We start from the raw sequence: 27955 nt of genomic DNA, 5'->3' as shown, positions 1-27955 counted from the left end.
ATAAGGGAAAATAATAGCATTCTGAATACAGAATGCATAGTAAACCAGCGCTAGAGGGGTTAAAAAAATAATAATAATAATTTAACTCACCTTAGTCCACTTGCTCGCGAAGCCCGGCATCTCCTTGTGTCTCCGCTGCTGATGAACAGGACCTGGGGTGAGCTGCTCCATTAAATACAGGTTAAGGACCTTCGATGACGTCACTCCGGTCATCACATGGTACGTCACATGATCTTTTACCATGGTCATTCACCATGGTAAAAGACCATGTGATGACCGGAGTGACGTCATCGAAGGTCCTTAAGCTCTATTTAATGGAGCAGCTCACCCCAGGTCCTGTTCATCAGCAGCGGAGACACAAGGAGATGCCGGGCTTCGCGAGCAAGTGGACTAAGGTGAGTTAAATTATTATTATTATTTTTTTAACCCCTCTAGCGCTGGTTTACTATGCATTCTGTATTCAGAATGCTATTATTTTCCCTTATAACCATGTTATAAGGGAAAATAATAATGATCGGGTCTCCATCCCGATGGTCTCCTAGCAACCATGCGTGCAAATCGCACGGCATCCGTACTTGCTTGCGGATGCCATCCGATTTTCACACACCCCATTCACTTCTATGGGGCTTGCGTCACGTCAAAATATAGAGCATGCTGCGATTTCAACTGAACGCACAAGTGATGCGTTAAAAACATCGCTCATGTGCACAGCCCCATAGAAATGAATGGGTCAGGATTTAGTGCGGGTGCCATACGTTCGCCGCACGGATCGCACCCGCACGGAAAACTCGCCCGTGTGAAAGGGGCCTTAGGGTGGGGTTTTTCCAGTGGGGCTTCAAGCTGGCTTTAATCTAGGACTGCCATCAGAAATTTGAAGGTTCCATAGAGGCAAGCAATGTGCCCCCTGCTCCCAGGTTTACAAATCGCCTTAAATAAATTTCTCACTATATTGTATGTTAGGCCTCTTGCACATGAAAGTTTTTTTATTTTTATTTTTTGCGTTCTGTATACGGAACCATTAATTTCAATGGATCCCTAAAAAACGGAGGTACTCCGTATGCTTTCCGTTTTTCCATTCCGTTCAAAGATAGAACATGTCCTATTATTGTCCGCATAATGGACAAGGATAGGACTGTTCTATTAGGGGCCGGCTGTTCCGTTCCACAAAAAACGAAATGCACACTGACGTCATCCGTATTTTTTTGCAGATCGCAAAATACTGAAAAAGCCTTACGGTCGTGTGCAAGAGGCCTTATTATGATTACAGAGATGCCAAACACTGTTTTGTGATTTACTTTTTTATTTATAAAAAAACTAAGGCATAAAAAAATCCCATCTTCACAGCAGATCCTTTCTATAGAGCAGTGGGTAAGGCAGCTGTCTACTGTACAGAAGGTCTGGGCAGGGCCGGTTCTAGGCGAAATGGGGCCCTGGGGCGGAAAACAATAAGGGCCCCCCCCCCATGATGCCCGCCCCCGCCATGACGCTTGCTTACTTTGTGGGGCACAGTGTAGCGCTATACTGTACATTGTGGGGCACAGTGTAGCGCTATACTGTACATTGGAATGGATGGATGGATGATGGATTCATTAACAACAACCAAACAAGGCTACTTTCACACTTGCGGCAGGACGGATCCGGCAGGCTGGTCTCCCTGTCGGATCCGTCCTTCCGCTGTTTCGCCCCTATTGACTATAATGGGGACGGGGGCTGAGCACCAGCGCAGCACGGCGAAAGCCGCCGGACTAAAAAGTTGGACATGCAGGACTTTTTAGTCCGGCGGCTTTCGCTGTGCACCACCGTGCTGCGCCGGAGCTCAGCCCCCGTCCCCATTATAGTCAATGGGGACAGAGCAGCGATATGGCGATATAGCGGAAGGACGGATCCGCCAGGGAGAGCAGCCTGCCGGATCCGTCCTGCCGCAAGTGTGAAAGTACCCTAACCAATGAATTATGAACCTATCAGACTGGAACTTGGCTGGGGGCGGCGGGCCTTCCCTGGCGCTGCTTGATTGATTTTCTTTCTCTTTGTTTCTTTCCTTTCTTTTCTTTCCTTTCTTTTCTTTCCTTTCTTTCCTTTTCTTTCTTTTCCTTGCCCTGCTCAGTGAGGGGGCGGAGCCTTGTGCCTGCCTGTGCCGTGCATGCCGCTGCTGCTCCAGCCTCCAGACAGTCTTGACTCTCTGAAAGAGACCGCGGCAGCGGCGCAGCCACCTGCGCCCGGCGGGGGGCCCCCTCCAACACTTGACTCACCCAGAGTGAGTAACTTAGTTTAATGTATTAATTACATTACTGCCGGCTGCCGCGCGGCGCCAGCCCGCAGAGTCCAGCAGCACTGTCCCAACTGACAATAAGAATAGTAAGGCCGGGCCGGCGCTAGGGGCCCCCTAATGAGCGGGGGCCCGGGGGCAATTGCCCCCCTTGCCTCTATGGTAGCGCCGGCCCTGGGTCTGGGATTCAAATCTCACTGAAACATAATCTTAATCTCAATAAAAGTTATGGCAGAAAACTAGCATTTTTGCTTTCCAGTTTTTCTTTCAAGGTAAAAGTTATAATTTTCTACAAAGTTATTGTTACTAAAAAGAAAACAAAGCAAAAGCCATTAAAGTTTTTCTAACATCCTTAGTATGAAATATATCAAAACAGAATTTGGTATCCCTGTATTCATAAAAGGCTGTACAATACAGTGAACATGTTTATGGTGATTGGTAGATGCCGCAATTGTTTTTCTTTTCAGCAATATAATATTTATTTCTTCTTATGCCTGTGAAGAAAATAGCTTTTTAAGCACAAACTTCAGTCCTTCCAACAGAGCAGGTCTGTAGTGTAATGGTAACTCTGACAAACAGAAGGTCTGGATTTAAAATCCTGATGAAGACCTGTTACCCTAAGTTCACACCTGAGCGTTTTACAGCGCGTTCAAACGCGCTGTAAAACGCTCAACACATGAAAACCAATGCTTCCCTATGGGAATGGTTCTCACCTGGGCGTTTTACAGCGCGTACGATCGCGCTGTAAAACGCCCGACGCATAATCAAGTACTTGAGCTTCTTTGGGGCGTTTTGACGCGCGTTTGTGGCCATAGGACACTGCAGTCAATCACACAAACGCGCGTTTACTATTACAAAAAACGCGCGTTTGAGAAACGCTCAGGTGTGAAAGCAGGGTTAAAGCAACCTGTCACCGGGATTTTGTGTATAGAGCTGAGGACATGGGTTGCTAGATGGCCGCTAGCACATCCGCAATACCCAGTCCCCATAGCTCTGTGTGCTTTTATTGTGAAAAAAAAACAATTGATACATATGCAAATTAACCTGACACAAGTCCTGTCCCTGACTCTTCTCACATACAGGACTCATCTCAGGTTAATTTGCATATGTATCAAATCGTTTTGTTTTTTTTACACAATAAAAGCACACAGAGCTATGGGGACTGGGTATTGCGGATGTGCTAGCGGCCATCTAGCAACCCATGTCCTCCGCTCTATACACAAAATCCCGGTGACAGGTTCCCTTTAAGTAAAAGTCTGGAAGAGGTCTCTTTCCCCAACCCATATCCAACACGGCTTCATTAGTATCCACTGCATTTGATCTGTGATGTGACTGAAGGGTGAAATCCACAGTGAAAATCCATCCACACAGATCAGTTTATGGTGCAGATTTTCTTTTTTCATAGCGTGTGGAACCGCCCAAAAGGGTAGGTTCACCCATTTATTTTTTTTTTTTTTTATTTTTATTTTTTTTTTAGCTGGTTTTGAGGCAAATTTCTCTTCAGGTTTTTCAGCCAAGGTCAGAAGTGGAAGGAATGACTTGCACTTCTCCACGTGGCTGGATCCACTTCTGGTTTCGGCTGAAAACTATGAAGGCAATCTGCCTCAAAACATCCTTTTAAAAACTCCTTGTGAACCTACCCTAGAAGTACTAATTTGAACACTGTTACGCGTACAGCTATATTTTTGGCTTTTCTTTTTTTCTGCCATTGATGAGGAACCATTTTTCTGCAGGCCAGCGATAGCGTAACTGCTAATGGCAAGATGGACGATGACTTTGACGATGAAGAGGATGAAGATCTGATGTGGAGGAACCCTAAGGAGGAAGCTGAGTTTGACGACGACTTTCTGGAGTATGACCAAGAGCACATCAAATTCATTGATAGCATGTTAATGGGATCAGGAGCCTTTGTAAAGAAGATTCCGCTTTCAACCTTCTCCGCTCCTGACCCAAGTTTTGAGTGGAGAACCCCAAAGAAAAGCTCCATGGATCATTGTCAGTTCTCACCCGATCTCGATGACTTTGATTACAGCTCGTGGGACGCCATGTGTTACCTGGATCCCAGCAAGGCTGTAGAAGAAGACGACTTTGTGGTGGGTTTTTGGAACCCTTCAGAAGAAAACTGTGGAGTAGATGCCGGGAAGCAGTCCATCTCTTATGACCTCCACACTGAGCAGTGTATCGCAGATAAGAGTATAGCGGATTGTGTAGAAGCCTTGTTGGGCTGCTACTTGACGAGCTGCGGTGAGCGGGCCGCCCAACTCTTCCTCTGTTCTCTTGGCTTGAAAGTTCTCCCTGAGATTAACAAACAGGAGAACGGTGTTAACTTGAGCAAACGTAACAGCAAGACAACTTCTGACCTTTCAACCTGCAAAGGGGTGGAGTACGGTTACTTGCAGATACCCCCCAGATGCATGTTTGACCACCCAGATGCAGAAAAAACTCTTGATCACCTGATATCTGGATTTGAAAATTTTGAGAAGAGAATTAACTATCCATTTAAGAATAAAGCTTACCTCCTTCAAGCCTTTACTCACGCCTCCTACCACTACAATACCATAACTGGTAAGAAATGGACTGCAAAAACTGTACTGCCCCCAATATAATAAAATACCTCCCTCTATGTTCAAGAATATGTCCACTATAACACTCCTCCTATGTTCAAGAATATACTATAATACTGCTCCTATGTTCAAGAATATACTATAATACTGCTCCGATGTACAAGAGTATACTAGAATACTGCCCCTATGTACAAGAATATAACTACTATAATACTGCTCCTATGTACAAGGATATAACTACTATAATACTGCCCCTATGTACAAGGATATAACTACTATAATACTGCCTCCTATGTACAAGAATATAACTACTATAATACTACTTCTATGTGCAAGAATATAACTACTATAATACTGCCTCCTATGTACAAGAATATAACTACTATAATACTGCTCCTATGTACAAGAATATAACTACTATAATACTACTTCTATGTGCAAGAATATAACTACTATAATACTGCTTCCTATGTACAAGGATATAACTACTATAATACTGCTCCTATGTACAAGGATATAACTACTATAATACTGCCTCCTATGTACAAGGATATAACTACTATAATACTGCCTCCTATGTACAAGAATATAACTACTATAATACTGCTCCTATGTACAAGGATATAACTACTATAATACTGCCCCCTATGTACAAGGATATAACTACTATAATACTGCCTCCTATGTACAAGGATTAAACCTAGTTACTGTTGCTATGGGGGCAGTATTGTTGTATATTCAGTGCTCCGAGCAGTTGTCACTTCCCTTCCCCCACTCTCACTGACATCTTCTGAAAAACATTCAAACAGACTGAACAATGTTCATGTGGTTATTGGATCGGCCGATGTGACTTCTGGTAGCGGACTTTACAGTAAGCTCGTATGCAGTAAGTGACCTGGAAGCGTGCCGCGCGGTTTCATGCATTCTCCTCCTTCTTTTCAGACTGCTACCAGCGCTTAGAATTCCTCGGAGATGCAATTTTGGACTACCTCATTACTAAGCACCTTTACGAAGACCCCCGCCAGCACTCCCCGGGAGTTCTCACTGACCTGCGCTCGGCTCTAGTCAACAACACCATCTTCGCGTCGCTGGCTGTGAAGTACGACTACCACAAATACTTCAAGGCCGTCTCTCCAGAATTGTTCCATGTCATAGACGACTTTGTGCAGTTTCAACTGGAGAAGAACGAGATGCAGGGGATGGACTCGGAGGTAGCAGAATAATCCCTCACGGGTGGATCGATATGTGCCGTGGCGCTATTTATATTTTTATATAATTTTTATCCTTTCCTCCTCAGCTGAGAAGATCGGAGGAGGATGAGGAGAAAGAAGAAGACATTGAGGTGCCGAAGGCCATGGGGGACATCTTTGAGTCCCTTGCTGGAGCTATTTATATGGACAGTGGGATGTCTCTGGAAACCGTATGGCAGGTGTATTACCCGATGATGAGACCATTAATAGGTATTTCTATACATTATATTAAAGGGAGCAATGATTGGTGGACGTGTGATGTCTGTAAGTTTTAAAGGGCATCTGTCTGCAGTTTTGTACCTATGACACTGGCTGACCTGTTACATGTGCACTTGGCAGCTGAAGACATCTGTGTTGGTCCCATGTTCCTTTGTGCCCGCATTGCTGAGAAAAAAAAGGATGTAAGATATGCAAATTAGCCTCTAGGAGCAACGGGGGCGTTGCCATTACACCTAGAGGCTCTTCTCTCTCTGCAACTGCTGCGCCCTCTGCACTTTGATTGACACAGCTAGGTGTGATCATGTTTTCACTGTCTGGCCCTGTCAATCAAAGTGCAGAAGACGTGACAGTTGCAGAGAGAGCAGAGCCTCTAGGGGTAATGGTAACGCCCCCATTGCTCCCAGAGGCTCATTTGCATAAATTAAAACATAATTTTTCTCAGCAATGCGGGCACATATGAACATGGGACCAACACAGATGTCTTCAGCTGCCAAGCGCACATGTAACAGGTCGTGTCATAGGTACAAAACTGCTGACAGATGCTCTTTAAAGGGCTGTGTCGACGGTGTGTTACAAGGATTACAGTCACTGGAGGTCTGATCTCGTGGGGGCCCACAGAGGACTGATCCCGCAATCCATGCTAACATCCTTCTGCTCACACAGCGGAGGCTCTGCCTGTTGTTCCTGTACTGTCAGATGTTGGCTAAGCTGATACATTGTAACACCGTCTTCAGCTGTGTGTGAGCTTGACTACATCCGGACCGGTGTCGGCACCTGATTATAAAAGCAATGGGAGCATTTATTAATCCGTTTGCACCACTTTTGTGGCATAAAAGTCGTGACCTGTGCAGTCATTTGACCGACGGCAAGAAAAGTGGGTGTGGTTTAGCGGGAGGGGCGGGGCTATGGTTATTCAATTTTAAGCCATAAAATGGCGCAAAGAACAGTGCAAATCTATGCCTTATCATTGCAGACCATGTCGTTTTCTGGCTGCCAGACAGCCCAAGATGCACCTTTTAAAAAAAAAAAAAAAAAAAAAAAAATTGGTGCTTAAATAATATTGGAAAACAAAAGGTTTTATAAAAAAAAAAAAAACATTAAGCACAAAAAACTGAACCATTGCTTCAGAATTTCCGGGAAATCTCAATATGACAGGTTTTATGATGATTATTATACTATAGAGCACTTGTGCTCTTACTAATATTTGCTGACGGCAGAATGTTTTTGTTTTTCCAGAAAAATTTTCAGCTAATGTTCCCCGATCCCCTGTGCGAGAATTGTTGGAAATGGAGCCGGAGACGGCCAAATTCAGGTCAGTATGCGCATCCAATCCGTACTTGAGACTACTCCTCACCCCACTACTCTTGGGGAACATTCTAGATTTTTATTTTATTTTTTTATTTTTGCTCGCTCTCCATAAATTTTCCTGCCTTGTAGTAGCCATTGTGTGTAAAAATGCATTTGAACTCCATTTTGTCTTCAGCCCGGCCGAGAGGACGTACGACGGCAAAGTTCGTGTCACCGTGGAAGTGGTAGGCAAGGGCAAATTCAAAGGGGTTGGCAGGAGTTACAGAATTGCCAAATCGGCAGCTGCTAGACGAGCCCTCAGAAGCCTCAAAGCAAATCAACCTCAGGTCGCGAGCAGCTGAGAAATCTCGTCGCCCGTTGCCAACGCCCATCCGGAAAACAGATAACAATGTAACGGCATCCAGACGAACCGATCACCGATTGAATGATATCAACCGGCCTTGTGGGACGCCCCCCCCCCTTCCCCTCTTCTCTGATCCTCTTTGCAGGCACACCCTTTTAGTGCATTGTGGGAAAAGATAATAGCGTGCAAGCACCATCAGGTCACCTATCCTGCCATCTGTCTAATCACGACGGCGCTTTAGCTAGGACGTCGCCAGTTGTGAATCCGGTCTCCATCTTGTCTTTAGAACGTTCCATTTTAGGGGAGGATAGGGGCCAGGGTCAGCTATTTGGGTTCTTGAGGGGGCAGGGGGGAGAAAAAGTTTATGTAGCCGAGAATGAAATCTATATATATTCACATACGTCAAATATTTAATTCACTTATTGAGGGCTGTTTTTCTTTCTCTTTTTTTTTTTTTTTTGGAGGGGGAGGGGTGTTGCAGAATTTATATTGGGTTAACTGGCCTGACGGGAATTCCCAGTTTTTCCTCACTGTGTCATGCAAGAACACCCGTAACATTTACAATATACATTGCACTTCTAGTGACACCGCTGTGTCGAGGAGCGAGTGAAAGGATGAGAGTTACAAATGTTTTTTGTTTTTTTTTTTCTCTAAAGAAAAATTTTTGGAAAAATTTCCCACTGCCTTATTATGGACGCAAGACCTTTGTGGCATTTGTACGGATCTAGTCATTTCTGGGTTTAATGCACATGCAGTAATTACTCCTGTCAAATAGATTTTTCTTCTTCCACCCCCCAATGGAGTAGTGGAAATTTTTTTAAAAAATAATCACATTTTGTTTGTCAAGTGTTGAGCCGTGGCAAACATTGGAACAGAAAACAAAAATATTCCTCTGGATGGATCTTCAGATGACCGCTGCACATACCGAGACGCGTCGGGCGTTACAATGTAACCTATCCGAAGAGCCTCCTCGCCCGTCTCTGCTTTCTTAGGATGCCACCACCATCAAATTTGGTTACCAAAATTTTCTAGGATTTTGCCGAAAAAATCCAAAATGTGACCGGAATGAGACGCCGTGACCCTTTGTGTTCTGTGATATTTTTTACTTTATTTTTAATCGAAGCGATTTTGTCATTTTTAGTTTGGTCGTCATGGGTAAGGGGGAGGGGTTTGTAGTATGTCTAGTGTTTTCTGTGTCCACCCGCATACCCCCCTTTTTGTCTTATGGGTCGGGGGTTTCGCCTAAATTTTTAGTCTACGTAGGCAGTCTTTACTTGAATACCTCATTTATCCTTTTTTTTTTTTTTTTTTCCTCCCTCCTGCATGCTTTTCTCTTTTATTTTTTGTCTTGGTGCTATGTTTGTATTAAGCTTGAAATGCGTATTTTTTTTATTTGCACTGTAACTGTATTACCTCCTTAATTTACGTGTTTCTCGTGTTTCTTTAAAAAATATTAAATAATTGTTGGGTGTTTAGGGGCTTTCGACCACAGTCAAATTGTCAGAGGTTTGCTGCAATTGCTTTTGCTTTACTGATGTTTCAAGCCACAAAATCATGTTTTTTGCATAGATTAAGGCCGGGGGGGTGGAGACGTATCTGATAACTTTCAGTTTTCAACATAGAATGTTTTTGCTTTTCTTTTTGGATTTCTAAAAATGTTTAATCTAGCATGGTGTCATGCTTTCCAAAAAAGTCAGAAATGTTGATTGCTGCCTTCTGTTTCCTCCTCCTCTGTCCCTCTTCCATCATGTCACCATTGTTCTTCAATTCGGTAACTTAAAAAAAAAATAATAATAATAATTTATTTTTGGGGCTGACAATTGTCAGACCAAAACATTTTTTGTTTTTTTATTTGTTTTTTTTGTAATTCACCTGTTTGGTGCAAGCCAAGGGTTGAACATATTTCTCTATCGCCCACCGGTTTATTTACCCCCAGACCGATAATCTAAAAATGTAGTTTGTCATTTTTGATATTTTTGTGATCCCAGGTTTTTTTCTCTGGATGCTCTTTGAGAATTTTTACATTGCATTAAACACCCTGTATACATTCATCCTTTCCAACCATAATCACTAAGGGCTTGAAGATTTTATTCAAACATTTTCAAAGTTAATTTTTAAGGATAAGGACATTTATTATGATTTTTTTTTTAAAGATTTTACCCAAAGTGCCAAAATTGAAGACCTCTTCATACGTAGCATGCAGTTTTTTGTTCTATGTCTACCCCTCGAAAGGAGACAATGTATAGTTTCCCAAAAGTGTTAAGTTTTGCAGAGCAATCCTTAATAATAACTTTCATCAGTTAAAAAATTCCCCCAAAAATCGAAGAAAAAAAAAAAAGCTGCTGTATAAAATAAAGGTGTAACAGATATTTCACTATAATACAAAAGGAAAATGAAATACAAGGCAGATAAATGAAATAAAATAAATGTATTTACAACTCTAATACAATGAAAGAATTCGTGAGTGACGTACGCAAAATGTTTTTGCTTAAAAGGAGAAAAAAAAATGGAATGATGCTTATTTTTGAAAAGCCCTTTTTATGGGTTCTTAAGCTAAATGCAAATTTTTAAAAAAAATATTGTATCATCTCGTAATGTCTTTCATTCTCTGCCAAATCCATTTGTGTTGAAGCCCATTGTGTTACGTTTTTTTTCCCCCTAGTTTCCATTCTTACACTCTTTTTCTTTGTGAATGTCTGTCAGCGCAAACCTCATTTTGACTCTTTTTGTGCCCCCCTCTGTACAATTTATGGATTTTTTTTTTGGTTGGGGGGGTGGCTTGATGGAAAATGCAAGTATACTTAAACCATTTCAGTACAAAGAAGAAAAGAATAAATCTAGAATCTTTTTATTGCATTCTGGAGATGGTATTTGCTTAAAAGTGTATATTTTTGACCCCCTTAGATTTACAATACTGTATTTTGACTAGACCTAACTATGCTGCATATACGTGTGTGTTAAAGCTTTTTTTTTTTTTTTTCTTGCTTTTTTTTTTTTTCTTCTGTTTTTTATGTAGCACAAATAAGCCTTGCACTTGGTACCGTGCTTTACCTCATTTCAGACTGACTATATGCTTAACGGGGGAGGGGAATAACGTGGTTTGGATTTCACTGTCCTCAGAAAATAGGATAATTTTTATGCCTGCATTGTGTCATATTCTTGCGCAGCAAACAGCCTTGTACACTATGTAACTTTTTGGGGTTTTTTCCCCTGGTTTGTGGCTTTTTTTTTTTCACTATAACATCTGGTGTTTTTTTTTGTTTTGTTTTAATTCTGAATGTCGGGATTTTTTTTATTTTGTTTTTTGTTTTGCTTTTTTCAATCGTGCAAAAAAAAAATTTAAAGGGGTTCTGCACTTTCATTTAACTGATGATCTATCCTCTGGATAGATCATCGGCTTCTGATCGGCGGGGGTCCGACACCCGGGACCCCCGCCGATCAGCTGTTTGAGAAGGCAGCGGTGCTCCAGCAGCGCCGCGGCCTTCTCACTGTTTATCGCCGGGCCGCCCGCCCACTGACGTCACGACTTGTATCAACTAGAGTGGGCGCAGCTAAGCTCTGTTCACTTGAATGGAGCTTAGCCGCGCCCACTCTAGTTGATACAAGTCGTGACGTCAGTGGGCGGGCGGCCCAGCGGTAAACAGTGAGAAGGCAGCGGTGCTGCTGGAGCACCGCTGCCTTCTGAAACAACTGATCGGCGGGGGTCCCGGGTGTCGGACCCCCACCGATCAGAAGCTGATGATCTATCCAGAGGATAGATCATCAGTTAAATGAAAGTGCAGAACCCCTTTAAATCCTGATTATATAACATTACTTTTTCGCGGTGGATGTAACCTGATACGATATCTTCGCCTTTGTGGCCATATGTTTAATCTGCGGCACTTGTCGTTTTTGAAAGTAAACCTGAGACTTCAGGTGTTGTCATGGATCACCGCCAAAAGATATTACGGGATGTAGGAATTGAATAGGGTTCGGTTTGTGAAGATGCTTCATTGTTTTTGGATAATTTTATTTTATTTTTTATATAAAAAAATTGGTCGCCCACAGACCAGCAAAACTGTGCACTTGCCCGTTATCTGCCCGGGAAACAAAAAATTTTTAGCAAGATAATGAGAATTTGCAGGCAGTCCTATTGTAAATATTGCATATTGGGGCGGGGTTGTTTGAAAAGAGCGAGACCGTAATCTGGACGTGAAATTGTCAGTGTCACATGCTGCAGCTGTCTCAATGATTTTTCATACTGTAATCGTACTGCAGGAATTTGCAGTCTGCACCTTATGGATCACAAATACTTTTAATAGTTTTTGTAATAACTGTAGCGAAGTATATCTCCAATAAAGTTATGTTCTGGTTGTTGAAACTTTTGTCTGACTACTTTTATTTCTGATCGATGTGAAATTTTTTTTTGGAGACTTTCTTTTTATCTGTTTTCATCCACTTCCATTTTTCCCAGGAGTATTAACACACATGAAGCAAATATACAACTACCTACAAGGGGGAAATATTTGCAATCCAACTCCTAAAAATTAAAGGGGTTGTCCGGGTTCAGAGCTGAACCTGGACATACCCTTGTTTTCACCCAGGCAGCCCCCCCGATGTTGGCATCGGGGCATCTCATGCTCCGATGCGCTCCCTTGCCCTGAGAGAGATCGCACAGGGCAAGGGCTCTTTTCTTTACAATAACAAATTGCCGGGCAAAAGCTTCCGTCCGGTAACGTCACCTGCTCAGATGGGCGTGCTTTAGCGCTGCCCTAGTCGTTTTACCAGCAGCCCCATGGAGAACCCCGGTACGTCACCGGAACTCTTTAAAATGCCTTTGCTCTGCCCGATTTAGCACAGGGCAAAGGGGAGCATGAACTGCTCCGATGCTCAAGTCAGGGGGGGGGGGGGGGGCTGCCTGGGCGAAAATGGAGGTATGTCCAGGTTCAGCTCTGAACCCGGACAACCCCTTTAAGACCTAAATTGCACAGGGCAAAGGCATTTTTCTGAGTTCCGGTGACGTACCAGGCTCTCTATGGGGCTGACAGGAACCCCGGTGACGTCACCGGCACTGATGGGCGGGATTTGGCTCTGCCCTAGCCAGTGAAACGGCTAGGGCAGAGCTAAAGCCCGCCCCTCAGAGCCGGTGACGTCACCGAACACACTGCTGGGCGGAAGTTACCACCCGGCAGTGTGTTATTGAAAACACAAGAGCCCGTGCCCTGCGCGATCTAGCGCAGGGCATCGGAGCATGAGATGCTCCGATGCTAGGCTCAGGGGGGCTGCCGGGGTGAAAATAAGGGTATGTCCGGGTTCAGCTCTGAACCTGGACAACCCCTTTAAAGGGGTTATTCGGGAAAAGATATTGATGACCTATCCTCAAGATAGGTAATCAATATCCTATAGGCCGGGGCCTACTCCCGGACCCCCGCTGATCAATTGTTAGAGTGCGGCAGCCGCTTCCTAGGCAAGTGACGTCATGTGGCCTAGTTGCAGCTCAGCCCCATTCCAGGTCAGTGGGCCTTGGCTGCAATACCAAGCACAGCCACTATAACGATGTACAGCGCAGTGGTCAGTAAGCTGTCAGGAGGCCGTGGTTGCGGCTCCCTGGAACAGCTGATCGGCAGGGGTGACAGAACTCAGACCCCCGCCAATGTGATGATGATCTATCCTGAGGATAGGTGATCATTATCATTTCCTGGATCATCCGAGATTTTAATCTTTATCGTCACTACCCATTGCTTCCACTGATTTACCTGTCATACTATTCTCAGGGACATCTCACAAAGCAGAACTTTCAGATGGGGTGTGTGCAGGCTGGGTTTACTAAAAGGTGCCACATCTTTTATGTGCACTACCTACCTTGATCTGTTTATATGCCATTTCTATGTGGCTTCTTTAAAGGATATGTACGCATTTGGGGAGATTTTTTTTTAATGATTGCATTGTACTTATTTTGAGCTAAAAATAATTTTTTTCAATTGGTCTTAATAAAAGTTTTGAGCTGTTCTGTCACACAGGGTTAACGGTTTTTCTAGCCGGATTGCATCTTGCTTTCACTTTCTGCTGGTCAGAACCAGCTACTAGAGAAACTCAAAACTGTGGAGGAAAAACAGCTTAATATTTTTTATAAAGATCAATTTAAAAAAATTCGTTTTGAGCTCAAAATGAGTAAATTGCAATAATAAAAAAAATTGCCACCGAAGGTGCACATAGTCTTTAAGATTGTGCCTTTTAAGGGGAATTTTTACCCAACTCTTAAAAATGTCCATATATTGGTAAATAACATATTAGAGCTTAGAGCATTGGTTAATATTTTGTGTTGGCTGTTTTTTTTTTTTTTTTCTTTATAATGTGGGAGATGGTGCCCCCCCCCCCCCCAGCGGTGGACATTTTGTAGGAAACATTCAGAAATATAACCTTATTGGCTTTCACATTTGAACTGACACTTTGTTCTTGTTAGAACGTGTTGAGAAGATTTTGCCATCAGTTGGAAAAGGGAATTCAAAAGTGATGAGCAATATGGTTGCACTTCCTGTTGTCTTTCAAAATGGCTGCCTCTACAAACTAAAGAAAAATCCTGTTATCTTGGTAATTAAAAGAGACAGCCATTTTGGAAGACAACAGGAAGTGCAGCCAAGTTTTCTTTTGTCTTCCAAAATGGCTGCCTCTTAAATTACATAGATAACAGGATTTTTCTTTAGTTTGTAGAGGCAGCCATTTTGAAAGACAACAGGAAGTGCAGCCAAGTTTTCTTTTAAATTACATAGATAACAGGATTTTTCTTTAGTTTGTAAAGAAAACTTGGCTGCACTTCCTGTTGTCTTTCAAAATGGCTGCCTCCACAAACTAAAGAAAAATCCCGTTATCTTGGTAATTAAAAGAAAACTTGGCTGCACTTCCTGTTGTCTTTCAAAATGGCTGCCTCCACAAACTAAAGAAAAATCCCGTTATCTTGGTAATTAAAAGAAAACTTGGCTGCACTTCCTGTTGTCTTTCAAAATGGCTGCCTCCACAAACTAAAGAAAAATCCCGTTATCTTGGTAATTAAAAGAAAACTTGGGTGCACTTCCTGTTGTCTTCCAAAATGGCTGCCTCCACAAACTAAAGAAAAATCCCATTATCTCGGTAATTAAAAGAAAACTTGGCTGCACTTCCTGTTGTCTTCCAAAATGGCTGCCTCTACAAACTAAAGAAAAATCCCATTATCTTTGTAATTAAAAGAAAACTTGGCTGCACTTCCTGTTGTCTTCCAAAATGGTTGCCTCTACAAACTAAAGAAAAATCCCATTATCTCGGTAATTAAAAGAAAACTTGGCTGCACTTCCTGTTGTCTTCCAAAATGGTTGCCTCTACAAACTAGAGAAAAATCCCGTTCTCTATGTAATTTAAAAGAAAACTTGGCTGCACTTCCTGTTGTCTTCCAAAATGGTTGCCTCTACAAACTAAAGAAAAATCCCGTTATCTCGGTAATTAAAAGAAAACTTGGGTGCACTTCCTGTTGTCTTCCAAAATGGTTGCCTCTACAAACTAAAGAAAAATCCCGTTATCTCGGTAATTAAAAGAAAACTTAAGTGCCAAACTTTGGCTGATGCTGTAACTTCTAATTTGCTAATAGTTGAGCAACGTAAAGGTGATTTCCAGACAAAAGCTAAAGTTTAGTAACTTGACATGTCTCAAGTTCTGGTTTCTAGTCTCTAAAATCACCTGAGCCAATTTTCTGTAGGCGAATCCTCTGCTTTTGGCTCTGGCTGTGCAAAAATTCAGACACCAGCGAATTAAACTCCTGTTATGAGTTCTCTGCGCCTGTAAATTTCACTGCCGAGACATGGAAAACATTATTGAATGTATATAAAAATGTTCACAAGTGAATTATACCGGCCAGTTGTTATACGTAATATGGGTTTTAGCAGTCATTTTAATATTGCATAAAATATTTTTTTTTTTTTATTTTTTTCCTTTTTCCCTAAAACGGTGCCACACCTGTTCACAGGTTGTGTGTGGTATTGCAGCTTGGTCTCATACGCTTTAATGGAACAGAGACTCAGTAGCAGACACAGCCCATGGGCAGGTGTGGCAGTCTTTCTAGAAGAACCATCTGAGGCAACCACTGTGCCAGACATCCACCTCTACCGTCCCTGATGGGGGGGGAAAAATTATTTTAAAGGGCAATTCTAATCACAGTTTTATTCACATTAGTAAAATAAATATATATAGTGGTAGTCACTCCCTGATATGATCTGCCAAGTATGGAGCGCAGATTTCATTTTCTGCTTAGCCAGGGAAGAGCTTTCTCCTGTGCTCATTGTCGCCCCCTGCTGACTAATGCCTTCCAATACAGTTTAAACTTTGCATACTGTTGTTTTTAAGGATAACATATACTGGAGAGTGAGGTTAGAAGTTTGGTCCCTTTTTCAGTTGGTAACTCTCACCTGCCTTTTGAGTTTGCAACGTACCCACAAAATTTGGTCAATTTCTCTTTGGATAAACTGGTTCGGTTCAGGTCATGATAAAATTTAATTTCAGTAGAGCCACAGGAGGTTTTGGGTATTGTGCCCAAAATGCAGCCTGGTTATGGCAATCTGAAGGCTTCCTCACGCAGAATTGGAGTGGATCTGCTCACCTCTCTTTCCTTACCTCCCACTGTTCCTAGGAGGCAGTCACTAATATGCAGAGCTGTTCCTGTTCCTCAAAACAGAGTTTCTCTGAAAAATAGAGCATTAAAGTGAAAATCAGAGGTAATATAGTACAATCTTTCTAAAATAATTAAATAAAACTAGAGCCAGCCCTGTACCTCGCATGGATCCAGGCCTCTCCCCATTCATTGCACCAACCGCTTTGCTAGATTTTCTTCAGACTGGCTCCTCGGGGGCGTGTCCTTTATCAGGGCATGTGTCCTTTCTGTTACAGCATTCTCTCAGGACTGCCTTTCCAGGTTTTCCTTTTTTTTTTTTTTTTTTTTTTTTTAGGGGCTGGAATGGAGGGAATTCAAAATGGTGAGAGAGATGTTTCTTTTTGACAAACAAATGTGACCACCCAGCCAGTCGCTGGCCACAAGATGACTCGGCTCGGCCAGCGATTGACTCAACAATCACATTGCTGTGTCAAGAGGGACCAGGAATTAGAGACTGGCCGGAGGCATTGGAATGAGCATAGCTGGGGATCAGAGTGGTGAGTATTTATTTATTTTTTAAAGCAAACCTCCCTCCCCCCCCCCCCCCCATTTTTTTCCTTTTTAAATATCGGTTGGACAATCACTTTAAGGATCTGGTGAGAGACCACCAAATCGTTAAAGGGATTGGAGGGTGGCCATGCATGCACGTCCACTTTCCTTCACTTTGCGGGCTCCGTCTCGGAGAGAGGTGTGGCCCCCCAGAGGTGGGATCTGCACCGATCAGACATTAGGAGCATATCCTGGTGATATGACCTCAATGTATGAGATGGGCTTTTGCAACCATTTTGCTTTCATCTGCAGGACTTTATTTTTCTTTGACCCGCAATCTTTGACTTTTTTTTTTTTTTTTTTTTACAGCCCATTTTTTTATTTTATTTTTTTAATATTAACGCTTCCCCCTTTTTTTTTTTTATTATAAGTTGGACAGCCCCTTGAAGGATCTTGCTGAAAGACAACTTCAAACATCTAGCTATAATATTTAGCCAAGCATTTTACAAATGCAACCGTTTCTCATTCATCTGCAGGATTTTTTATTTGACCCACAATCTGTTTGTTTTTTTTTTTTGTTTTTTACAGCCGAATTATGTCTGAGTTTCCATAAAACCAGAGAATGACATGAGAAGCAGCAAAATATAAAGGCTAATCTTATTTAAAAGTAATGTGTGTTTCTTGAGTGGAAGCCCAGATACGCTCAGCTGGGACCATGGCTTTTTTTTTTTTTTTTTTCTTCTCTACAGAGGAGTTAAATTTTTTTTTTTACTTTTTTTTTTTTTGCCAGAGCTAAATACTCTTGTGGCTGCGTTTAATAAAGAAACAAGTCTTAGGTAAAAGGATATGATTTTTTATGACATAAAGAATGCAAATAACTTTCAGCCTCCTTGCCTTAGCCCAGGTTTCGGGCTGATGTGATGGGGTTTAATAGTGACTTATAACCTGTGTTGACAATGTGCAGGCCTCCACAACGTCATTTAACTCATTTATTATGCTTGCTGTAAAAACAAAGAAATGGGCAAATAAATATATGGAAAGTTCATTGTTTGTCAGGGGCTCCCGAGCCAAAAGTTTTCGGTGACCTTTTAAAATACGGTCCCCTGCTAGTACTAAAACGTCTGTCACTCAGCGTACACGCTCGCGTAATTTGCCCTCTTCACCCAAGCGGGCCTTGTTTTTCTCTCTTTCAGCTGCTTGTATGAATTTCCAGTCGGCTGAAGCTGAATTTACGGAAAAAAAGAGAAAAATTTTAAAAAAAAAATTTAATTTTTTTTTGCCTAGAAAGATAACAGTATATTGCAGGCTGACAATTACAGTGCGCAGGATTATTAATGGTTATACCTACTGCTGTCCTTTCAGCGCTGAGCCGGGCCTGTGCTTACTCAGTCTTAATTAGATTCGGTGAGTGAAGAGCGGTCAAGTGATGCAAGGGGTCGTCCAAGGAGCTTCGCTTTATCGGAGGTGGATAGCCATTGATCATGGAGGGCTCCCCTCGACCGTGTCTAAACCTCTAATTCACCATCTACTTAATGAGTTGGTTTGGCTTAAGAGGCTCAGTCGCTTGACAGCGTCGATCTCCGCTAACAATGCTGAGCAGGTGGTTTTAATAAAAAGATTTTGTGGGATTTTTTTTTGGGGGGGGGGGGGGGGGAGCGGAGGGGCAGTTACTTAAGACAGAGCTGCAGACACAAGTTGAGGCCTTTAAAATAGGTCTGAGATCAGTGGATGGTAATATAACTCATCCACTCGCTCATTATGCAAGAGTTCTGGGAGTTCACTCTGTTCTGGTTCTCTGATTGTCTGGAAGGTTTAACTCTTTAATTTCTTAATATAGCTTTAAATCTCTTACGTAATTCCTGCTGCCTGAAGGTGCCACCAGGTGGCGCTCAGGAGCTTACTGCATACTGGTTATATATTAAATTCAATCATAAAGCAGTATGCAGTAAGCTCCCCCTAGTGGCGACTCCGAGCAGCCAGAATTTTAAGTCTAGTCAGAAGATTTGGAACTAAGCTCCTATTTAGGTAGAGAAATATTTTCAGGAGCTGACATTCCTTTTAACCACCCATATCCATAGCGTTTTAAAGGATGCTTTATAGCAGCACGTGGAGTCACTCTATGAGCCCACTACCCCCACGTGGCTACTAGAGGAGAGTACTCAATAGTCCTCTTTATAAAATCGGATGAAATCTTGCATCATTGTCATCTATTAGGGCTTCATGTCTGGTCTTGGGTAGCTCCTCGGTCAGTTTCCTAATCTTGTGTCAGAGGTGCATGAGCTGAGGACTCGTCACCTAATAGATCATGTCACCAGATGAGGAGGCCATGCTTCCCCCATCCTGTCTGCTACATCGTCATCCTATAACCTCATCCCCTCCGAGGCTCTAATACTTTTTACTGGATGCAAAGTCCACAATTGATGGGACGACTTGGGAAACGTCTTCTCGTTCTTGATCTTATTTGCTGACTTCACAGATAATTTCCCATCTTCCAGCTGGTTATTTAGATGTAGCAAAGCTGAATTTGTCATTTAACCCCCCCTTTTGTTTCTGCACATGTCTCAGCTGCTGCAGAACATCACTTTGAAGAAAAAGCCAGACCTTCATTATAGTCATTGGCCAAATTACATGAGATGCTTCCTCTTAAAAATGAGGTTCTACCAGTCCCCTGTCCCCCATAGAACCAGCCACAGCCCTAATGCTGCAGTAAATACCTACATGTTCCCCACCATCATTGTCCCCCCGCAGCAGGACTTTCTCGTATAACTGGCAGCCATCAGGATCAAGCTGGAAAAGAGATAAGCGGCACCTAAAGTCCTAAGTGGAAGGTGCGTTGCATCTACTAATCATTCCCTCCAAAGTTCTAATTTGAGGTATGCTAGTAGCCCTCCTGGTCGTGATGTAGATGGGCCTATAGACTCATTTGATTCAAAAGGTGAATGAGCCTAAAAGTAGTCTTAAAGGGCACCTGTCAGTAGGATCAACCCTATTAAAAGAGACGCGTTACCTGCTCTGGTTGATCCTGCTGAACAAAACACCTTTATGCAGAAAACGCATAAACGCCCCTTGGGATGAACCTCTGTTTTCTCTGGAGCAGTGGGGCAGATTGTAGCCATCCAGATGTCATTTTAATCAGCAGAATCAACCCCATGCCTGGTTTAATTGGGTTGATCCTGCTGATGGGTCCTGTTTAAGATTTGCCCTGGATCTGACCTATGATCTCATATTCTCCTCCTTCTGAGCAATGCATACGGGCCATCTTCTTTGAGAAGACCACTTTGGGTGGTTGTCTCTAATGGGTTTCACAGTATTTATCTATCTTTTAGGCCTCATGAACACGACCGTTCCGTTTATTGCGGATCTGCAGAACACGGAAGCCGCCTGTTTGCCTTCCGCAATTTGCGGAATGGAACAGATGGCTGTCCGCATCTTTTGCAACCTCATTGAAGTGAATGGGTCCGCACCGGAGCCGCAAAAACTGCGGCTCGGATGCGGACCAGAACAACGTTCGTGTGCATGAGGCCTTAACCTGATAATGACCACGCGCCATACATGTTGCATATAGTGGGTTTTAAGGCGGCACAGCGTAAATGTGCGGTGCAGGCTTAAAGCTCCTGCAATGTAGGTCTTGTATTGTCCCCAGGCATAGCAGAGCTGTTGGATCTTAGCAGACCCAGATCATCTCCGCCTGTGTAAAATTCCCTCATGGGGGGTTGTTTTCCCCTGTAACTGGGGCTTCTTTGAATGCAGACTTTAGAAAGTGTAAATGTCGCCAGAGGTCTTTTATGAGGTAATATGGTGTGCAAAAATATACTGCATATATGAGTGAAATTTTTTTTAATAAAAATCACCAACCAAAACGGTCATAGGACACTGTACACATTATATTAAAACACAAATTAGAAAACCCATTTTAAGAATTTATTTTGGTGCCAATTTCCTACATTTATTTTTCTCTTAATTTTTTTTGGGTATTTTTCCCCAAATAAATAAAAAAAAATTATCTACTAAAATATTAACAAGCTTCCCTATATGTTCCATAAAAAAAAAAAAAAAACATTGCAGTAATTATCTTGGAAGCCCAATAAATAAATAAGAAACAAAAGTTTGGCCCGTTAAGGCGACCACAGGCGCTAAATCACACAAAAAAGTGTCTGGTTATTTAAAGGTTAGTAAAGTTCATGATTTGCTGATACAAATGTATCCACTTTTAGTGAATAAATGACATTAAAATGTATCAGTTTTCCTATAAAAAAAAAAAGCAAGTATTGAGTCTCAGTCTCTGACAGGACAATTTGTAATCTCCCCCCCCCCCCCCCCCCCATCCCTCCAGTTTTGATAATGGATCAGCGGCTCATCTCCCGGGGTCACCGCTTCTCCTTCACTTTCTCCTTGATGAAGGCAGGCGCCCGGGAACATTCTTCTTGATTTTGGACTTTCACATGACTAATAGATGTCCTTGTTCTGACAAGTGAGACGTGAAGCAGAAGATTGAGCGCTGCGCGGCCAAGACGTTCCTTGTGAGGGTCACACATGCGATCCCGCTGGCCGCCGTTCAACACCGAACATCTGATACTACACAACGTTCATTATTCATAACCCAGGGTTACAGGGAGAGGAAACGCAGGATGGTCACTGGAGTAGAGGGCTTGTCATACACACATAAAGCAGATATATGAGCAGATGGCCGATGAGTTTATGCTGATGACATTTCTGCAATATTCACCTCCACAGCAGTCTCCTCCGTGTAGTGGAAGTTGACCCTTTGACCAGCAATACACCTAGCAGCTCCCACAATGCACTGCGGTTTGGTAGCGGCAAAGCAGCAGATTTTTTGGGGGGGCAGCTTTGGGTGTGACTGGAGTATAGGACCTGATATTTATGAAAAACGGTCAATTACATAAGTCAGGCATCCTCAAACTGCGGCCCTCCAGCTGTTGCAAAACTACAACTCCCAGCATGCCCAAACAGCCTACAGCAGGGTATTGTGGGAGTTGTAGTTTTACAACAGCTGGAGGGCCGCAGTTTGAGGATGCCTGACATAAGTGATGTGTGAGACATTTCACCCATCGGTCAGCGCTGCTGAGATCTACTGGCTGTAGGTTAGGACCGTTTCACACTTGCGTTGTGGCTTTCCGGTTTTGAGATCCAGCAGAGGATCCCAAAACAGATCAGTTTTGTCCCCATTCATTGTCAATAGAGACAAAACTGATCAGGATGTGTTCCGTTTTGTTGCTGCAAGCTGTGATTTTGTGTCCGGTCTGCAAAACTGAACAAACCAGATCCAGCACGAAAATCAATGCAAGGCTACTTTCACACTTGCGTTTTCCGGTATTGAGATGCGGCAGAGCATCTCAAAACCGGGGAAAAAAACGTTTTCTATTTAGTTCTCATGCATTCTGAATGGAAAGAGATCCGTTCAGGATGTCTTCCATTCTGGCAGCATTCCGGTTTGTTACCGGACACAAAACCGCTGCAATCTGCGGTTTTCTGTCGGGTCATAAAAACGGAAAAAAATGGATCTGGCACTGAAAACAATGTAAGTCAATGGTGACAGATCCATTTTTTATGGAGCCTAAACTTTCCATTGACTTTCCCGTTTTGATTTCACACAAACGCATCCTAACGGAACGGATCCGTTTAATTCCGGTATTGAGATCCTCTGCCAGATCTCAAAACCGGAAAGCCACAACGCAAGTATGAAACAGGCCTTAGTAAGAAAGGAGGCAGGTGGTAGAAAAGAGTAACATATAACTTGAAGGGTCAGACCAGACATTGTCTCCGCCAGTGCGACGCAGAGGAGGATCTGTCACTAATGGCTTCCTCCTCCCTCCTTCTCACCACTGCACGACACACTGGCATTAAACCACTAGGGTCTAGGGATATTGACACATGACCAGTGGACATGGACTGGCTTTACTAAAAGTCTGAACACCAGGGACTGCAGTGCAAATCTACTGGTCACCATGACCTGGGGAATTAAGCCACTGGACACCAGGGACTACAGTACTGAACACCAGGGACTGCATTACTGAACACCAGGGACTGCATTACTGAACACCAGGGACTGCATTACTGAACACCAGGGACTGCATTACTGAACACCAGGGACTGCATTACTGAACACCAGGGACTGCATTACTGAACACCAGGGACTGCAGTACTGAACTACTGGACACCAGGGACTGCAGTACTGAACACCAGGGACTGCATTACGTAACTACTGAACACCAGGGACTGCATTACTGAACACCAGGGACTGCATTACTGGACACCAGGGACTGCAGTACTGAACTACTAGACACCAGGGACTGCAGTACTGAACTACTAGACACCAGGGACTGCATTACTAAACTACTGGACACCAGGGACTGCATTACTGAACACCAGGGACTGCAGTACTGAACTAATTACTGGACACCAGGGACTGCAGTGCAAATCTACTGGTCACCGTGACCTGGGGAATTAAGCCACTGGACACCAGGGACTGCATTACTAAACTACTCGACACCAGGCACTGCATTACTGAACTACTGGACACCAGGGACTGCAATACTGAACTACTAGACACCAGGGACTGCAGTACTGAACTACTGGGCACCAGGGACTGCATTACTAAACTACTCGACACCAAGCACTGCAGTACTGAACTACTGGACACCAGGGACTGCAATACTGAACTACTAGACACCAGGGACTGCAGTACTGAACTACTGGGCACCAGGGACTGCATTACTGAACACCAGGGACTGCAGTACTGAACTACTAGACACCAGGGACTGCAGTACTGAACTACTGGACACCAGGGACTGCATTATTAAACTACTGGACACCAGGGACTGCAGTACTGAGCTACTAGAAACCAGGGACTGCAGTACTGAACTACTAGATACCAGGGACTGCAGTACTGAACTACTAGATACCAGGGACTGCAGTACTGAACTACTGGACACCAGGGACTGCATTATTAAACTACTGGGCACCAGGGACTGCAGTACTAAACTACTGGACACCAGGGACTACAGTACTGAACACCAGGGACTGCATTACTGAACACCAGGGACTGCATTACTGAACACCAGGGACTGCAGTACTGAACTACTGGACACCAGGGACTGCAGTACTGAACACCAGGGACTGCATTACATAACTACTGAACACCAGGGACTGCATTACTGAACACCAGGGACTGCATTACTGAACACCAGGGACTGCATTACTGGACACCAGGGACTGCATTACTGAACTACTAGACACCAGGGACTGCAGTACTGAACTACTAGACACCAGGGACTGCATTACTAAACTACTGGACACCAGGGACTGCATTACTGAACACCAGGGACTGCAGTACTGAACTAATTACTGGACACCAGGGACTGCAGTGCAAATCTACTGGTCACCGTGACCTGGGGAATTAAGCCACTGGACACCAGGGACTGCATTACTAAACTACTCGACACCAGGCACTGCATTACTGAACTACTGGACACCAGGGACTGCAATACTGAACTACTAGACACCAGGGACTGCAGTACTGAACTACTAGACACCAGGGACTGCAGTACTGAACTACTGGGCACCAGGGACTGCATTACTAAACTACTCGACACCAAGCACTGCATTACTGAACTACTGGACACCAGGGACTGCAATACTGAACTACTAGACACCAGGGACTGCAGTACTGAACTACTGGGCACCAGGGACTGCAGTACTGAACACCAGGGACTGCAGTACTGAACTACTAGACACCAGGGACTGCAGTACTGAACTACTGGACACCAGGGACTGCATTATTAAACTACTGGACACCAGGGACTGCAGTACTGAGCTACTAGAAACCAGGGACTGCAGTACTGAACTACTAGATACCAGGGACTGCAGTACTGAACTACTAGATACCAGGGACTGCAGTACTGAACTACTGGACACCAGGGACTGCATTATTAAACTACTGGGCACCAGGGACTGCATTATTAAACTACTGGGCACCAGGGACTGCATTACTAAACTACTGGACACCAGGGACTGCAATACTGAACTACTAGACACCAGGGACTGCAGTACTGAACACCAGGGACTGCAGTACTGAACACCAGGGACTGCAGTACTGAACTACTGGACACCAGGGACTGCAAAACTGAACTACTAGACACCAGGGACTGCAGTACTGAACTACTAGACACCAGGGACTGCAGTAGTAAACTACTGGACACCAGGGACTGCATTATTAAACTACTGGGCACCAGGGACTGCAGTACTGAACTACTGGACACCAGGGACTGCAGTACTGAACTACTGGACACCAGGGACTGCAGTACTGAACTACTGGACACCAGGGACTGCAGTACTGAACTACTGGACACCAGGGACTGCAGTACTGAACTACTGGACACCAGGGACTGCAGTACTGAACTACTGGACACCAGGGACTGCAGTACTGAACTACTAGATACCAGGGACTGCAGTACTGAAGTACTGGACACCAGGGACTGCAGTACTGAACTACTGGACACCAGGGACTGCAGTACTGAACTACTGGACACCAGGGACTGCAGTACTGAACTACTGGACACCAGGGACTGCAGTACTGAACTACTGGACACCAGGGACTGCAGTACTGAACTACTGGACACCAGGGACTGCAGTACTGAACACCAGGGACTGCAGTACTGAACTAATTACTGGACACCAGGGACTGCAGTGCAAATCTACTGGTCACCGTGACCTGGGGAATTAAGCCACTGGACACCAGGGACTGCATTACTAAACTACTCGACACCAGGCACTGCATTACTGAACTACTGGACACCAGGGACTGCAATACTGAACTACTAGACACCAGGGACTGCAGTACTGAACTACTGGGCACCAGGGACTGCATTACTAAACTATTCGACACCAGGGACTGCATTACTGAACTACTGGACACCAGGGACTGCAATACTGAACTACTGGGCACCAGGGACTGCATTACTGAACACCAGGGACTGCAGTACTGAACTACTGGACACCAGGGACTGCAATACTGAACTACTAGACACCAGGGACTGCAAGTACTGAACTACTGGGCACCAGGGACTGCATTGCTGAACTACTGGACACCAGGGACTGCAGTACTGAACTACTGGACACCAGGGACTGCAGTACTGAACTACTAGACACCAGGGACTGCATTACTGAACACCAGGGACTGCATTGCTGAACTACTGAACACCAGGGACTGCAGTACTGAACTACTAGACACCAGGGACTGCATTACTGAACACCAGGGACTGCATTGCTGAACTACTGAACACCAGGGACTGCAGTACTGAACTACTAGACACCAGGGACTGCAGTACTGAACTACTAGACACCAGGGACTGCAGTACTGAACTACTAGACACCAGGGACTGCAGTACTGAACTACTAGACACCAGGGACTGCAGTACTGAACACCAGGGACTGCAGTACTGAACTACTAGACACCAGGGACTGCAGTACTGAACTACTAGACACCAGGGACTGCAGTACTGAACTACTAGACACCAGGGACTGCAGTACTGAACTACTAGACACCAGGGACTGCAGTACTGAACTAATTACTAAACACCAGGGACTGCAGTACTGAACTACTAGACACCAAGGACTGCAGTACTGAACTACTAGACACCAGGGACTGCAGTACTGAACTACTAGACACCAGGGACTGCAGTACTGAACTACTAGACACCAGGGACTGCAGTACTGAACTACTAGACACCAGGGACTGCAGTACTGAACTACTGGGCACCAGGGACTGCAGTACTGAACTACTGGACACCAGGGACTGCAGTACTGAACTACTAGACACCAGGGACTGCATTACTGAACACCAGGGACTGCATTGCTGAACTACTGAACACCAGGGACTGCAGTACTGAACTACTAGACACCAGGGACTGCAGTACTGAACTACTGGACACCAGGGACTGCAGTACTGAACTACTGGACACCAGGGACTGCAGTACTGAACTACTAGACACCAAGGACTGCAGTACTGAACTACTGAACACCAGGGACTGCAGTACTGAACTACTAGACACCAGGGACTGCAGTACTGAACTACTAGACACCAGGGACTGCAGTACTGAACTACTGGACACCAGGGACTGCAGTACTGAACTACTAGACACCAGGGACTGCAGTACTGAACTACTAGACACCAGGGACTGCAGTACTGAACTAATTACTAAACACCAGGGACTGCAGTACTGAACTACTAGACACCAGGGACTGCAGTACTGAACTACTAGACACCAGGGACTGCAGTACTGGACACCAGGGACTGCAGTACTGAACTACTGGACACCAGGGACTGCAGTACTGAACTACTAGACACCAGGGACTGCAGTACTGAACTACTAGACACCAGGGACTGCAGTACTGAACTAATTACTAAACACCAGGGACTGCAGTACTGAACTACTAGACACCAAGGACTGCAGTACTGAACTACTGGACACCAGGGACTGCAGTACTGAACTACTAGACACCAGGGACTGCAGTATTGAACTACTGGACACCAGGGACTGCAGTAATAAACTACTGGACACCAGGGACTGCAGTACTGAACTACTGGACACCAGGGACTGCAGTACTGAACTAATTACTGGACACCAGGGACTGCAGTACTGAACTACTGGACACCAGGGACTGCAGTAATAAACTACTGGACACCAGGGACTGCAGTACTGAACTACTGGACACCAGGGACTGCAGTACTGAACTACTGGACACCAGGGACTGCAGTACTGAACTACTAGACACCAAGGACTGCAGTACTGAACTACTGAACACCAGGGACTGCAGTACTGAACTACTAGACACCAGGGACTG

At 44.2% G+C, this 27955-nt stretch overlaps 1 protein-coding gene across 1 annotated transcript in view; it reads left to right on the top strand.

Moving 5' to 3' along the window:
• The window catches only part of DICER1 (dicer 1, ribonuclease III), a 42001-nt gene extending 30742 nt beyond the window's left edge, over positions 1–11259 (top strand). Inside the window, exons 24-28 of the mRNA XM_044271746.1 lie at positions 4000–4831; positions 5773–6041; positions 6128–6290; positions 7536–7611; positions 7783–11259. Of these exons, the coding sequence (XP_044127681.1) occupies positions 4000–4831; positions 5773–6041; positions 6128–6290; positions 7536–7611; positions 7783–7948 (1506 nt within the window). The 3' untranslated portion in view covers positions 7949–11259. The remainder of the gene's footprint in view (positions 1–3999; positions 4832–5772; positions 6042–6127; positions 6291–7535; positions 7612–7782) is intronic.
• Positions 11260–27955: the final 16696 nt, after the last annotated feature.

This window comes from Bufo gargarizans, chromosome 11 (genome assembly GCF_014858855.1).
Source record: "Bufo gargarizans isolate SCDJY-AF-19 chromosome 11, ASM1485885v1, whole genome shotgun sequence".
Taxonomy (NCBI): domain Eukaryota; kingdom Metazoa; phylum Chordata; class Amphibia; order Anura; family Bufonidae; genus Bufo; species Bufo gargarizans.
The sequence above is the reverse complement of the archived record's forward strand: the minus strand, read 5'-3'. Positions and strand labels throughout refer to the sequence as shown.